We start from the raw sequence: 17,530 nt of genomic DNA, 5'->3' as shown, positions 1-17,530 counted from the left end.
AAGACAGCTTCCAACTAAGAGCTCTCAACTCCTTCTCAGGCATGCCCACACTCGGGCCTCTATCCTGCGTGGGCAAGTGTTACAGCTCTTTAGCTCCGCTGGTAAGTGCCCAGAGACACCCCACTCTGCTAAGAAACCTTCTGCCCAAAGGTGCTCAGCTCTCTCACTCTGTGGGATAGCAAGCCCAATGAAGCTGTCTGTCGGTCCTGTGCTGCTGCCACCTCATGCCACCTCCAGTGGTACAGCTCTGTCTTCTGGGTCTAGGAGGTTCTCGGCACAGGGACCCTGGGTCTAAAGGATGCACTCAGCTCCTGGCTTTTTTTTCTCTTTTATTTTTATTGTGCTTTAAGTGAAAGTTTACAAACCAAGTCAGTCTCTCATACAAAAACTTATATATACCTTTTCTTTACATACTCCTAGTTGCTCTCCCTCTAATGAGATGGCACACTCCTTCCCTCCGCTCTCCATTTTCGTGTCCATTTGGCCAGCTCCTGACCCCCTCTGCCCTCTCTTCTCTTCTCCAGACAGGAGTTGCCCACATAGCCTCATGTGTCTATTTGATTCCTGGCTCCTTCTTGATGGTAGTGAGGTCCCCCTCAGCCTCTGTGGGATTGGATCTCTTAAGCCTAACAGGATGGCAAAACTAAGCAATCCCCTTAGTATGCTACAGGAACTTTATCTGCATAGTACTGTCCAATTCCTTCGTAAGGTTGTAGCTCAGCAAGTCGTCTTGGCAAAACTACAAATCCTGGGCCAGAAAGGCTATGCATGAAAAGAAAACTATTGTCCTGCAAGACTGTAGTCACTTCTTATTTATGGTGATGAGAAAGGCAGTATTGAATATGGGTGAAGTGTGCACAGGCTGACCAAGGTAATTGATGCCACTAAGTTATACACACATACACACACACACACAGGGATTTTTAGGTAAATGCTACGTTACATATAATTTTGCAACAACAACCAAAATATATACATATATGTGTGTGGGTACATGTAAAATAAAACAAATACAGTCACATAAACTGTTACTTCTTGGACATATCCAATCACTACCTGGATTAGCTTTCTGAGTTTGAAGGCTTTGGGCCATAGTCACGTGGGACAACTTGGTCAATTGGCACAATACAGATAATTAATTTTATGTTCTACTTCCTACTTTGGTGAGTAGTGTCTGGGGTCTTAAAAGCTTGGGAGCAGCCATCTAAGATGTAAGTACTGGTCACTACTCGTCTGGATCAAAAGAGATAGAAGGAAATCCAACATTCAGAGAAGGAACCAGTTAACAAAACTGTCTACATGATTCATGGCTTTCTCTACCCAGAGATGATAAGAACTACATGGTGCCAGGCTTCCACTACCAAACGTTCTAATCAGGACCATAATAGATGGATCCTGATAGAAAAGGAGAAAAATGTGGAATAGAAGTTCAAATTGTCAAAAAATCCAGACTTACTGGACCCAGTGAGACTAGAAGAATCAAGACAGCTTCCAACTAAGAGCTCTCAACTCCTTCTCAGGCATGCCCACACTCGGGCCTCTATCCTGCGTGGGCAAGTGTTACAGCTCTTTAGCTTAAAGAATTAAGAAATTCTTTAAGCCTTGAACCAAAACTATTCCCTCAAGTCACGTTTTAGCTAAATAGCAGGTCAGCTCATAAAGTGGTGAATATTACCCTTGAGTACTGATCTCTAAAAAAATCATCCATTTGAGACCAAATGGTCAACCAATACTCTAAATCATAGATGAGAAGGTTGGGGGTCTATGAGACTAGGTTAATGGGAATGGAACAACTAAATGGAAATAATGAGAATACTGACACAATGTGAAGAGTGTAACCAATGTCAGTGAACAGTGTATGTAGAAATTGTTGAATGGGAACCTGTCTTGCTGTGTGCACGTTCATCGAAAATGCAATAAAATATTATTAAAAACAGTAACAAGAACAACAACAAAACAACCATGGACTTTTGTATACCAAAGGACTGTGCTCCTGAGGAACCTGGACATAGTTCAAGAGGCAGTCAACTGTACAGAACAAGGGGATACTGCATGGTTTAACGTCAAGAAAGGGATGCATCAGGGTTATATCCTTTCACCATACCTATTCAATCTGTATGAGCAAATAATCCGAGAAGCTGGACTATATGAAGAAGAATACAGCAACAGGATTGGAGGAAGACTCATTAACATCCTATAATATGCAGATGACACAACCTTTCCTGCTGAAAGTGAAGAGGACCTGAAGCACTTACTGATGAAGATCAAAGACCACAGCCTTCAGTATGGATTACACTTCAACATAAAGAAAACGAAAATCCTCACAACCGGACCAATAAGCAACATCATGACAAATGGAGAAAAGATTGAAGTTTTCAAGGATTTCATTTTACTTGGATCCACAATCAACATCATGGAAGAAATACTCAAGAAATCAAACGATGCATTGCATTGGGCAGATCTGCTGCAAAAGACGTCTTTAAAATTTTAAAAAGAAAATACGTCACTTTAAGGACTAAAACACACATGGCCCAAGCCATGGTGTTTTCAATTGTCTCATATGCATGTGAAAGCTGGCCTATGAATGAGGAAGACTGAAGAAAAATTAATGCCTTTGAATTATGGCATTGGTGAAGAATACCGAATATACCATGGACTGCCAAAAGAACGAACAAATCTGTCTTGGAAGAAGTATAGCCAGAACGCTCATTAGAAGCAAGGATGGCGATACTTTGTCTCACGTACTTTGAACAGGTTCTCAGGAGGGACCGGTCCCTGAAGGACATCATACTTGGTAAAGTAGAGGGTCACAGAAAAACAGGAAGACCCTCAACGAGATGGACTGACACAGTGGCTGCAACAATGGGCTAAGGCATAACAAGGATTTCAAGGATGGTGCAGGACCGGTCAATGTTTCATTCTGCTGTACAAAGGGTCACTATGAGTCTGAATCGACTAGATGGCACCTAACAACAACAATAAAGTATTCCTACAACCTAACAACAAAAGGACAATCAAAAAATGGACAAAGAATAGACATATCATCAAAGAGGATATACAGATGGCCAATAAGCACATGAAAAGATGTTCAACATCATTAGTCATTAAGGAGTTGCAAATCAAAACCACAGTGAGATATCAGTTCACCCCTGCTAGAATGGCTATGATCAAAAAAAGGAAAATAACCAGCATTGATGAAGATGTGGGGAAAGTGAAACTTTCCCCCATTTCTGGAAGGAATGTAAAATGGTACAACCACTGTGGAAAACAGTTTGGCGTCTCCTGAAAAAGTGTAACATAGAACTAACATATGACTGAGCAGTCGTAATGCTAGTACATACTCAAGGCAGCTGACGGCAGGAACATCAACAGAAACCTGTACAGGAATGTTCACTGCAGCACCATTTACATTAGCAAAAAGGTAGAAACAAACCAAATGTCCATCAACAGAGAATGGATAAACAAAATGTGATATATACACACAACAGAATATGATTCAGTCACAAAGAGAAATGAAGCTCTGATACATACTACAATATGGATGAACCTTGAAAACATTATGCTGAGTTAAATGTCAGATACAAAATACTGACAAATATTGTATAATTCCACTTACATAAAACTGGCCAATGTATAAAGACCAAGTTTATTAGTGCTTACCAGGGGTGGGAGGGAAAGGAGCACTGGTTTCTGTTAATGGTGGTGGAATAATTTGGAAACAGATAGTGGTGATGGTTGGGCAACACGGTGAATGTAATCAATGTCACTGAATTATACATGTAAAAAATGTCTCAAAAGCTTTGTTGTTTTCTTTTTAATGTAAGATACATCAAGGGAGTATTATCTTTTGTGAAAGAATGTTTGATAAGGAAATGTTCATATTTCCCACCTATCCATAAACACTGGCTTATAGAAAACTATAAAACAGTCACTCCAAATTCTCTATAGACAGCAGGGTCTAAAACGGACCTTTCTCAGGAGGCTTCCTGACCATCTTCCCTTTATACCTACTTCCCATGTCATAACGCACCACACGTCACAGTTGGTACTTCTTTCATGTCTGCCTTCCCCCAAGACTGTAAACACCATGAATATAGGGACCGTCTGCCATATTTAACTACTACAGTACCTGGCATAGTGTTTGGTAGAGAAGAACACAGAACATTTGTTGAATTAACTTTCTAAAGAAAATAGGATAAAACATTAGTTTTTGCTTTCTTTCTTTACATGCTTTCACTTTTCTCAGGCTATTTTCCGCTTACCACCACAATGGCACCAACAGACCATGGCTTGGTCCTTTCTCTTTAAAGACCACAGAATTTCAAGAGAAACGGAGCACATAGGAATTAGGAGGTACACAATCAGGGCTAGGCTTAGTCAAATACTTAGAGTTCCAAGTCACAGAAACCCACTCGTGTCTACTTAAGCACAAATGGACACATCCAGCAGGAGAGGGAGGTCTCTCTTGAACTCACAGGCAAAAGCAGAGCCAGGCTTCTTGGGGGGTTAGGAGCATGAGGAGGAAAGCATAGGCATCAGTGGCTGGGCTCTCTCCCTGGGGTGCCAGACAGTCTTTCCTAGTGGATTCACTCTTCATTTTCTGCAGGTCAGCTCTCATTGTTGACTCAGACACACGATCGCCTCACTGCTCTGGAGTTTACATGTTTGCAATTCAAGGGACAGCAGCCTGTCATCTGACCTGTGGATGCTGAGTTCATCAACCACTGCAGTTACTTGAGTCAGGAGAAGCCTCCACTCCGACACCTAACACCCGACCCACAGACTAGGGACTTGCCAGCCTCTACAACTGCATGAGCCATTTCCTTGCACGCACGCGCGCGCACACACACACACACACACAGATTTATCTCAAGGAAATTGCTCCCACGGTTGTCGATGCTGGCAAGAACCAAGTCTGTGGGTCAGATGTCAGGCTGTAGGCTTGTCCTGACTTATGTGGCCGCAGGGCCTGAGGAACCCAAGATGAGCAGTTCACATGGCAGACTGCTGGCTCATGCTCTGTGGAGACTGACAAATCCAAGACTGGAAAAAAGACGACAAGCTGCTGGCTTACAGGTTATGGAGGCCGACATATACCAAGATTGGCAGGTCAGATGACAAGCTGCTGGCTCACGAGCTACAGAGGCTGACGAACCCCAATATCAGCAGGGAATATGGCAGGCTGCTGGTTTAAGTCCCAAGAACCAGAGGTCGAATGATGATGAGCCGGATGCGGGATCCAGAGTGAGTAAAAGCCAACAAGCCTTGCCAAAACATCCACATATATGTATTGGATACAGTCCACATCCCCAAGGAAATGTTTGTTTTCTTCTATATTTGGAATACTATTTATTGCACACTGCTATAACATACAATATGCTCATATCTGCTTTGGTTGTCCACATTATAGCATCCAAATATAATGAATCTTTTCCCTTATTTTACAACTAATACCACATAACTGATATTTAAGGATAATACTGAGTAATCTCTTAGCAAAACTCCTTTCATTAAAAGGTACAAAAAAACCCCTTGGAAACTCAAATCTATTTCTAGATCACTGAAAGAAAATGTAGCTTATTTTCTTCTTCAGTAAGATTCTGCACCTCTCAACTCAAAGTTTAAATTCTTTTTCAAAAATCAGCTACTATGGCATCTGAATGCATCAGATTCCTAGGCACATAAAAGCTCCTTCTGACCAACTGTGGAGAACACAGTATTTTTTGTCTGTTTAACGCCTACATGATAGCAAGATCATCCAACAGTGAAAGATGAAGAAAATCATCTTGACCAAGTGCACCTTGTTCGTCTGCAAATCCCTGGCACTTGGCACAGTAGCCTGCACGTAGTAGGAGCTCAGTAAATCCTTACTTGACTAGAATGTATGCTTCTATCTATGTGTTTACAAAGAAATATAATATCTGCGAGAGGTTTATATGTGTTTACATAAGCAGAGGTACATAGATCACCATGTTCTCAAACTTTAACGTACATTCAGATTGCCTAGGGGTCTTGTTAAAATACAGATTTGGATCCAGTAGCTCTGAAGTGGAACCCAATATTTGCCTTTCTAAAAAGTTCCAGGTGGTGCTGAAGCTGATCACTGAAAGTAGCAAAGTAATTCTTTTTAGACCTTTTAGTACATTACAGGTGAGGTATGCAAAATAATTATATAGTCTCCTTCTCAGAGTTCATGTTCAATCATTAGGAAAATGAGTAATGTATGTTCTCAGAAGCTCATCTTTATTATCGGGCTCCATCATTCCTTCAATAAGTATTTACTGAGAACCTCGGCCAGGCGCATGAGCTATAGCAGCCTTTAGGCACTCTCATATACAGCTTATTAATAAACGATGACGGGCTCTCTGTTAGCCCAGAACTGAAACCATTTCCAAAGCCAACTTTTCAGGCAAAGACTGGACTATAAGACATAAAATGAGGTAGAACAACTAAATAAACCGTAACAAAAGAATAGATTGAAAAGGTAATTAAAGAACTCCCAGCAAAAAAAAAGCCCTGGCCCGCAGGGCTTCACTGGGGAGTTCTACCAAACTTCCAGAGAAGAGTTAACACTGCTACTACTAAAGGTATTTCAGAGCACAGAAAAGGATGGAATACTCTCAAACTCATTCTATGAAGCCAGCATATCCCTGATACCAAAACCAGGTAAAACCAAAAAAAACAAACAAAAAAAAAACCCAGTGCCATCAAGTCGATTCTGACTCATAGCAACCCTATGGGACAGAGTAGAACTGCCCTGTAGAGTTCCCAAGGAGCGCCTAGTGGATTCGAACTGCCGACCGTTTAGGTTAGCAGCTGTAGCACTTAACCACTACTCCACCAGAGTTTCCAAAACCAGGTAAAGATACCACAAAAAAATTATAGACCTATATCGCTTATGAACTTAGATGCAAAAATCCTCAACAAAATTCTAGCCAAGAGAATTCACCAACATATTAAAAAAATAATTCACCATGACCAAGTGGGATTCATATCACGTATGCAGGGATGGTTCAACATTAGAAAAACAATTAATGTCATCCATCATAGCAATAAAACAAAAGAACCACACAATCTTATCAATTGATGCAGAAAAGGCATTTGACAAAGTTCAACAACCATTCATAATAAAAACTCTTAGCAAAACTGGCATAGGAGCAAAATTCCTCAACATAATAAAGGGCATTTACACAAAACAAGAGCCAACATCATCCTACATGGAGAGAGTCTGAAAGCATTCCCCTTGAGAACAGGAACCAGACAAGCATGTCCTCTACCACCACTCTTATTCAACATTGTGCTGGAGGTCCTAGCCAGAGCAATTAGGCTAGATAAAGAAATAAAAGGCATCCAGATTAGTAAGTAACAAGTAAAAGTATGTATTTTTGCAGATGGCATGATCTTATACACAGAAAACCCTATGGAATCCTCAAGAAAACTGCCGAAACTAATAGAAGAGTTGAGCAGAGTATCAGGATACAAGATAAACATACAAAAATCAGTTTGATTCCTCTACACCAACAAAAAGAACATCGAAAAGGAAATCACCAAATCAATACCATTTATAGTAGACCCCAAGAAGATAAAATACTTAGGATTAAATCTTACCAGAGATGTAAAAGACCTATACAAAGAAAATTAGAAGACACTACTCCAAGAAACAAAGAGACCTACATAAGTGGAAAAAATACCTTGCTCATGGGTAGGACGACTTGGTAAAATTGTAAAATTTGTAAAAATGTCTATTCTACCAAAAGCAATCTATAGATACAATGCAATTCCAATCCAAATTGCAATGGTATTTTTTAATGAGATGGAGAAAAAATCACCAACTTCATATGGAAAGGGAAAAGGCCCAGTATAAGTAAAGCACTACTGAAAAAGAAGAACAAAGTGGGAGGCCTCACACTACCCGATTTTAGAAACTATTATACCGCCACAGTAGTCAAAACAGCCTGGTACTGGTACAACAACAGATACATAGACCAATGGAACAGAATTGAGAATCTAGACATAAATCCGACCACATATAAGCAGCTGATACTTCATAAAGGCCCAAAGTCAGTTAAATGGGGGAAAAGAGAGTCTCTTTAACAAATGGTGCTGGCATCAATGGATATCCATCTGCAAAAAAATGAACAAGACCCATACCTCACACAATGCACAAAAACAAACTCAAAATGGATCAAAGACCTAAATATGAAATCTAAAACGATAAAGATCATGGAAGAAAAAATCAGGACAACATTAAGAGCCTTAATGCATGGCATAAACAGTATACAAAACATTACTAACAATGTATAAACACCAGAATAGAAACTAGATAACTAAGAGCCCCTAAAAATCAAACACCTATGCTTATCCAAAAACTTCACCAAGAGACTAAAAAGATTACCTACAGACTGGGAAAAAGTTTTTAGCTATGATATTTCCAATCAGCATCTGATCTCTAAAATCTACATGATACTGCAAAAACTCAACAACAAAAAGACAAATAACCGAATTAAAAAATGGGCAAAGTATACGAACAGGCACGCCACAGGCTCTTAAAGATGACATTCAGGTAGCTAACAAATACGTGAGGAAATGCTCATGATCATTAGCCAAAAATACAATGAGATTCCATCTCACTCCAACAAGGCTGGCATTAATCCAAAAAACATAAAATAATAAATGTTGGAGAGGTTGTGGAGAGACTGGAACACTTCTTCACTGCTGATGGGAATGTAAAATGGTACAACCACTATGGAAATCAATTTGATGCTTCCTTAAAAAGCTAGAAATAGAAGTACGATCCAGCAACCCCACTCCTTGGAACATATCCTAGAGAAATAAGAGCCTTTACATGAACAGATATATACACACCCATGTTCACTGTAACACTGTTTACAATAGCAAAAAGATGGAAGCAACCAAGGTACCCATCAATGGATGAATGGATAAATAAATTATGGTATGTTTGCACAAGGGAATACTACATATCGATAAACACCAATGATGAATCCATAAAACATTTCATAGCATGGAGGAATCTGGAATGCATTATGCTAAGTGAAATTAGTCAGTTGTAAAAGGACAAATATTGTATGAGAACACTATTATAAGAGCTCAAGATATAGTTTAAACACTGAATAAAATATTCTTTGATGGTTAGGAGAGTGGGGAGGGGGGAGGGAGGGAGGGAGAGAGAGGAATATTCACTAATTACATAGTAGAGAAGAACTATTTTAGGTGAAGGGAAAGACAACACACAGTACAGGAGAGGTCAGCACAACTGGACTAAACCAAAAGCCAAGAAGTTTCCTGAATAAACTGAATGCTTTGAAGGCCAGAGTAGCAGGGGCAAGGGTCTGGGGACCATGATTTCAGGGGACATCTAGGTCAATTGGCATAATAAAATCTATTAAGAAAATATTCTGCATCCCACTTTGGAGAGTGGTGTCTGCGGTCTTAAACGCTAACAAGCGGCCATCTAAGATGCATCAACTGGTCTCAACCTACTTGGAGCAAAGGAGAAGGAAAAACACCAAATGACAGAAAGGGCCACATAAACCAGAGACTACATCAGCCTGAGACCAGAAGAACTAGATGGTGCGCGGCTACAACCAATGACTGCCCTGACACGGAACACAACAGAGTACCCCTGAGGGATCAAGAGAGCAATAGGATGCAGACCTCAAATTTTCGTAAGGAGACCAGACTTAATGGTCTGATTGAGACTAGACGGACCCCAGAAGTCATGGTCCTCAGACCTGCTGTTAGCCCAAGACAGGAACCATTCCCAAAGCCAACTTTTCAGATAGGGATTGGACTGCACCAAAAGAGAGAAAATGATAATGGCAAGGAGTGAGCTTCTTGGATCAAGTAGTCACATGAGACTATGTGAGCGGCTCCTGTCTGGAGGGGAGATGGGAAGGCAGAGGGGGACAGAGGATGGCTGAATGGATACGGAAACAGAGGGTAGTGAGAAGCAGTGTGCTGCTGTCTCATTAGGGGGAGAGCAAGTAGGAGTATACAGCAAGGTGTATATAAATTTTTGTATGAGAGACTGACTTGATTTGTAAACTTTGACTTAATCCACAATAAAAATTAAAAAAAAAAAAAGAGAGAGAGACATAAAATGATACTGATGAAGAGGGTGCTTCTTATTTCAAGTAGAAACATGAGACTAAAAGGGCACCTCCTGCCTGGAGGCAAGTTAAGAAGGCAGAAAGGAAGAGGAACTGGTTGAATGGACACAGGAAATCCAGGGTGGAAAGGAGGAGTGTGTTGACACATTATATGGAGAACAACTAAGGTCACATAGCATTGTGTTCACATAGCATTGTGTGTATAAATTTTTGTATGAGAAACTAACTTGAGCTGTAAACTTTCACTTAAAGCAAAATAAAAAGAAAAAAAAATCATAACTATGATGTCGGCATCACTTCCTGATTGTCTACTATGTGGCAGGTACTAGATAACATGTTCTCAAATATGTATTTATCTGATTTAAATAATAACTTTGCAGGAAAGATATCTTATTTTTATAAAGTAGGGGTACAACACTTGGAGTTGTTTAGTTATTTACTCACGATCCTCTAGAAAGAAATTTGTGGAGCCCTGGTGGCACAGTGGGTAAGAGCTTGGCTGCTAACCAAAAGGCTCATTTTGAATCCACCAGCCGCTCCTTGGAAACCCTATGGGGAGGTTCTACTCTGTCCTACAGGGTTGCTATGAGTTGGAATCAACTCGACGGAAACTTTTTTTTTTTATTTCAAACTAGGTTTATCTTTCCTTAAAACTTACAGCTCTTTTCACAGTACATTATTCCTGCAATTAACGTAACTACTCTTAGCATGGTGGGTGGAGGAGGAGTGGATGCCCTTATGTGTCCCTTTATAAATGTGAGAGACTCTCCCCAAGCAGGGGGATTTATATTTCCTCCTAGGTACTTCAGGGAGTGTCTTGGCCCCCTAAAACCACGTGGAGATCATATTAAGAAGCCCGCTGCAGAAGACTTAAAGAAGTAATGAGTACACGTGGAAAGGAAAGAGGACCAACCAGAAAAAGCAGTAGAAGATAGTTCACAAAAATGTTTTTGACTTTCCCTCTTTAGACCTCTGGTATTTCTGGAGTTCGATCTCTTAAAATGGCTTTAATAATCTAACGTGTAATATACAGACACTTGCATAATTGCAAGCTAACGCTTTAAAAACCACTATCTGCCAAAACATTTCTGCAAAAAATAAAGCACACTACTAGTTTAAAAAATAAATAAATAAATGATGGAAATGCAAACTAGAGGCTTCTCTGTACCTCTGTGATATCCAAATAAAGTGAGCATCAGCAGCAATGACACCAAAGTCTATATGTATACGTGTATGGGGTGGGGGGAGGGGGGAGAGAGGAAGCAATTGCTTAGGATCCTGGGTCTTCATGAGGTTCCTATTACTGCTCATCTCAAGAAGATTCCTTGCTTGCCACTCCCAGCCCCATCCTTCCACCCACATCTGCCTCTCCTCTGCCCGCCACGCCACAGTCACGGCAGCTGCAGGTCTCTGGGGCCAACTCCCTGCTAGAGTACAGGCCTTCCTGAGCTCTCCTGGTTAGATACTGTTCAAGTTTGATGAAAAAAGCAAGATCAAAGATAAGTTTTGTTTCTTCACTTAAAATTGGGGAAAAAAGTCAGAATTTTTTTTTCCATTTCCATTTACTTAAGCCCTCATCACTGCCAGGTCTTAAAAAGAAAGCTCGCCTCGGGCCTAGGCCATATAATGGTGTTCACTGGTGGCAAAACAGGTCAGGGGAGAATGTAAGTACTCAGAATTACAAGAAGTTTCTTCTTCACATGTCTTTTGAATTTTGTAGTAAATAGATGATAATACGACGCTGAACCAAGTATCATCTATTTACTACAAAATTCAAAAAACATGCAAACACTCAGAGATAATTTGAAAATCAATGAAACCACTGCATCCTTAGTAATTCATCTGTTCATAAACAGGCAAACTATTGTTTAAGTTATTACAGTATTCTTTTGCCAGAGGCATAAACTTAATCACATCTACAATTTAGCTGGAATCTACTTTGGCTGTACATTGTGGCATGTACTTCTCAAACCAGGATACTTGCATCAAGGGTTGGGGCTCACAGTGCAGCAAGCCAGAGGGTATGCGAGCGCAAACAATACACCAGAGGGCTTTCCTAGGGTATCAATTTTAATTAACATTTGATAGATGGGAGTAAGAATATTTAATAATACAATGATAATGAATTTAAATAACTACTTTGTATTAAAATAAACATGAAACAGGATACCAAAACTGAGATAATTTTAAAGATAAAATACTAGACTAAAAAGAAATTTCCTGTTTGGGGGAAGGCAGCTCTTCTTTTCCTGGAGGGGAACTTCTGCCAGTGGAATAGTCTAAGAATCACTCATACATTTTTTTTAAAGTATATTTGCAAGATTAATTATTTACTGGTGCAGGTACATACTCTGCGTGTAAGACCCTGGAGAACTGAGATTGACTTCTAGTTAGAACTTTTGAATTCTAAGCAAATCCTTTTGAGAACTGAACATTCAATGCTGAATGTCTTGAATTTGGATAAATGACATAACAATAATGCAAGAACAAATTTACTTCATAAATGTAATCACTGGACAAAATTTTGAATTGTCTAAAGAAGTACTTCATTAAAATTTTCAAGAAAAAGTTGGAAAAGAGCAGAAGACTGCTATAATGAGTGAGCCTCTGTGCTGTAGCCCTTCTTCCATTTACCTTATTTAGGAATTATGATTATATAGTCAATTTCAGAACAGGTTTCTTATTTGACATATTGAGAGCTTGAGAAAACCTAAAACCACTTAATATGGTACTTTCCATTATAATGATAACCCATCCTTCAGTCTTCCCTCTTCAAGTAGAACATACAGAGAAGGCAATCTGGGAAGGAAGGGGAGTTGGGGTGCGTGTTCGGTTTTTTAAGATAGGGATCCAAATACTTACAAGGCATTGCATGATATATACTTGGCCAGTACTGTCCGCTGTCTCTCTTTAACCAGACACGAACTGTCCTACAACAGAAGAAAACATCATACATTAAATCACAGTATTTTCAGTCATGGGAAAAAAATCAAAATACAGAAACCAAATCTCTTAATTACATAATGCATGCCACATATGCTTCTCTAAATACCATCCTCATAGATGTACGTGTACAACATAATGTAATACTGATAGTGTTCTGAAAAGTATTATTATTGTTCCTGCTTTGTTGTTTGTTTTGTCTTTCCAGCTATGCCTTGGTCTGCTGGAAGCATCTACATGCCTGCGCACATAATAGATTTTACTAGTGAAGGGACTGCAAAGTAATCAAATGAATATGTAGCATCTGACACACACACAAGGGTTCCACAGTATGTCCACAATTTTGCCAGCTAGGTTACTGCCCTAAGAGAGAATTTTCCAAGTGTGGTCAGGCAAAGGTAAGCTCTAATCTAAGGCTCAGATGTCCTGAGCCAGTGGGCCTGCCATGGAACCCCACCATGGAAAAACAGGGGGATCTTGCAGAAAAGATTGTGGGTAAAGCTGCAGACTAGGAGGCCAGAAGGAGACATGGCAGAAATCCAGGAGAGCTCAGAGAGAGGAGCCAAAGAGAGACAAAACCAGCTGGGCAGCACAACTAGGTTCTGACCAGCCAGAAAGGCCTGGCAACGAGTTACACCAGCCAGGACTTCATCTGTACAGGGCAGCAAGGCAAACACACTCAGGCCAGAGGAAGCAGGGGACATCAAATCAGGGGAGCTGGCCAATTCCCCCCACCAGGAGATCATCTGGCCGCACACCTCACTCTCCACTCCAAGCTATCCCAGGGTAAAAAGCAGACTAAGGGAATGAGCATTTTTATCCCAGAGATAATTGGAAACTAGACAATTTAAGCCATCATAGAGGATTAAGTATTAAGCTGTACTGGACTTTTTTTTTCCTCAGCTAGTCAGTGGGTCTCCCATACTGGGTACCAGAATAAAGACTAGACAAATACTCCAAAAGAAAGTTACTGGAACTTTTAGAAGAATTCATAAAAATGGCAGGGAACAAGATCAACATACAAAAAGAAGTTGCATTCCTCTACACCAACAAAGAGAACTCCAAAGAAGAAATCAAGACCGTTTACAATAGCCATCAAAAAGATTTTTAAAAAAAGGAATAAATCTAACTAGAGACATTAAAGACTTACACAAAGAAAAGTACACAACCAAGACCAAAAAAAAAAAAAAAACCCATTACCATCGAGTTGATCCTGACGCACAGCAACCCTATACCTACTTAAGTGGAAAAATATATCATGACCATGGATAGGAAGACTTAACGTTGTGAAAATGTTAATACTACCTAAAGCGATCTACAAATATACTGCAACCTCAATCCAAATTCCAACAACATTCTTTAATGAGATGGAAAAACTCATCAGCAACTTCATATGGAAATGAAAGAGGTCCTGAACAAACAAAGCATTATTGAAGAAGAACAAAGTAGGAGGTCTCATACTCTCTGATCTCAGAACCTATCATACAGCCACGGCAGTCAAAACAGCCTTGTACTGGTACAACAACAGATCCATAGCCCATCCACCTATGAACAGTTATCTTTGACAAAGGGTGGAAATTCACTAAATGGGGAAGAGAAAGTCTCTTTAACAAATGGTGCTGGCAAAACTGGATATCCATTTGCAGAAAAATGAAACAAGATCCATACCTCATCTCACACCATACACAAAAAAACTAACTTCAAATGGATCAAAGACCTAAATGTAAAACCTAAAACCATAAAGATTATGGAAGAAAAAATTTGGACGACTCTGTTGTTGTCCTTGTTGTTAGGTGCCACCGAGTCAGTTCCAACTCATAGTGACCCTACAGGACTGAGTAGAACTGCCCCATAGTGTTTCCAAGCAGCTGTTGGTGGATTTGAACTACTGACCTTTTTGTTAGCAGCTGAGCTCTTAACCACTATGCAACCAGGGCTCCAGGGACAACACCAGGGACCCCTATACATGGCATAAATAGAATACCAAACATAATTAAAAATGCACAAACAGCAGAAGATAAACAAGGTAACTGGGATCTCCTAAAAATTAAACATGTATGCTCATCAAAAGACTTCACCAAAAGAGGAAAAAGAGAAACCACGGAATGGGAAAAAATTGGGGCCTATAACGTATTCAACAAGGGTCTAATCCTTAATATTCATAGAAAACTTCAACAACTCAAAAACAAAAATACACACTCAGTCAAAAAAAGGGGGCAAAGGACATGAACAGATACTTCACCAAAGAAAACATTTAGGCAGTGAAAAGCACATGAAGAGATGCTCACGATCATCAGCCATTAGAGAGATGCAAAACAAACCACAGTGAGATACCATCTCACCCCGGTAATAATGGCACTGATCAAAACACAGAAAACAACAAATGCTGACAAGATTATGTGGAGACTGGAGCTCTTATACACTGCTGGTGGGAATGTAAAATGGTAGAACCACTATGGACAAATGGCATGGTGCTTCCTCAAAAAGCTAGAAATAGAAATACCATATGATCACGGCAATCCCACTCCTAGGCATATATCCTAGAGAGATAAGAGCCGTGACAATAACAGGGCACATGCACACTCATGTTCATTGCAGCATTACTCACAATAGCAAAAAAGATGGAAACAACCTAAGTGACCATCAACGGATGAATGGATAAACGAACTGTGGAATACTACACAACGATAAAGAATAATGATGAATCCTTGAAACATTTCATAACATGGATGAATTCGGAGGGCTCCTGGAGGACAATATGCTGAGTGAAATAAGCAAATCACAAAAGAACAAATACTGAATGAAACCACTATTACAAATGGAGCCCTGGTGCTGCAGTGGTTACGCAATCAGCTGCTAACCAAAAGGTCAGCAGTTCAAATCCACCAGCTGCTCCTTGGAAATGATATAGGGCAGTTCTACTCTGCCCTGTTGTTGTCGTTAGGTGCTGTCGAGTCGGTTCCAACTCATAGTGACCCTATGTACAACAGAACTCTGTCCTACATGGTGACTTTAAGTCCAAATCAACTTGATGGCCATGAGTTTTATTGTAAATAGTCAAGAAAAGGTTTATACACAGAAAGAAACATTTTTTAATGGCTACCACGGATGGGAGGGGGAGGGAAGGAAAATCAGTAACTAGAGAGTAGACACGTGTTAACTTTGGTGAAAGGAAAGACAGTACACAATATAGGAGACGTCAACACGTGACCAAGGCAAGGTAAGACACTGAGAGGTACTCAAGAATAAAAGTCAACAACGGTAAATAGTTTAACACATACAATCCTGCAACAGTAATAACAAACAATAATTTATGAGTGAATACATAAGTAGATATGCATGCTGAATAGGTGTGGGAGGGCATATGGGATATTTTTACAGATATATTTGTACGTGCTGCATATATGCCCATTTTATATTGTGGACCACAGGAACCACAGCCTCCACTAACCGGAGACCAGAAGAACTAGATGTTGCCCGGGCGACCACTCTGACTAGAATCACAATAGAAGGGCCCGGTTGGGGCCGGGGGAAGGGGGTGGGGATGTAGAATAAAATTCAACTACATAAAAAAAGACCAGATTTACTGTTCTGAGAGACTGAAGGAACCCCTGTGACTATGACCCTTAGACACCCCTCTAACTTGGAACCGAAGCCATTCCCAGATAACACCTTTCGGCCAAATAACACACAGACCTATAAATAAACAATAACACACGCGAGGAAAGTGCTCCTTAGAACAATCATTTACACGAGACCAAAAGGTCAACCGATACCCAAAAGCAAAGATGAGAAGGCAGGAAGGGGTAGGGAAACCACACAAATGGAAATGGGGAACTCTGGGTGGTAATGGGGAGACTGCTGACACATCGTGGGGATTGCAACCACTGTCACAAAACAATCTGTGTATAAACTACTGAATGCGAAACTGCTAGCCTCTATTGACCTTCACCTGAAGCACAATAACGCACAGAGGTCCGTTACCCTTCACACAATGTACCCCGATGGCTGCATCTTCCAAACTATAGGACAAAAGCACAACCAGGACACTGACACTGACACAACTCATCCATCAAATTTGCATTTTAACTGCTTACTATTTCTGTATTGTACAGACCTGGATATGTAAAAGATCAGATAATTATGCTTTTTTGATATGCCTGAAATATTTCATAATCATAAAAAATGGAAAGTTGTTATACACTAAATTTTTTTCTAGTCAAAAATAGACCAACTACAGACACAATAAGGAAAGGCCATTTTCTCTGCACAAGCACACTTAAAATGCAGTGATATATAGTGATCCCACCACATCTACTGTACATGCAAAACTCAGGGTTTTGTAGCCAATTCTCCTAAGTGTTTCAAACTTTTTTGTTTTTGAACATTATATTGTTGTTTAGGTAAAAGTTTATAGAGCAAATTAGTTTCCCATTCAATAACTTATACACAGTTTG

The 17,530-nt window shown here is 40.0% G+C and overlaps 1 protein-coding gene across 11 annotated transcripts in view; it reads right to left on the bottom strand.

Annotated features, from left to right (window-relative positions):
- The window catches only part of WDFY2 (WD repeat and FYVE domain containing 2), a 297,542-nt gene that overhangs the window by 171,299 nt on the left and 108,713 nt on the right, over positions 1-17,530 (bottom strand). For all 11 annotated transcript variants that reach the window (XR_010318214.1, XR_002786422.2, XR_010318215.1 and 8 more), the window contains one exon: positions 12,993-13,060. Coding sequence is in view for 2 of the 11 variants with exons in the window: in XM_003412629.4 (XP_003412677.1) it covers positions 12,993-13,060 (68 nt within the window). In the remaining 9 variants the exon portion in view is untranslated. Of the gene's footprint in view, positions 1-12,992; positions 13,061-17,530 lie in introns of those variants that run through there.

Source organism: Loxodonta africana, chromosome 17 (genome assembly GCF_030014295.1).
Source record: "Loxodonta africana isolate mLoxAfr1 chromosome 17, mLoxAfr1.hap2, whole genome shotgun sequence".
In the NCBI taxonomy this organism is placed as follows: Eukaryota; Metazoa; Chordata; class Mammalia; order Proboscidea; family Elephantidae; genus Loxodonta; species Loxodonta africana.
Note: the sequence above shows the minus strand (reverse complement) of the source record. Positions and strands in the feature narration are given on the sequence as shown.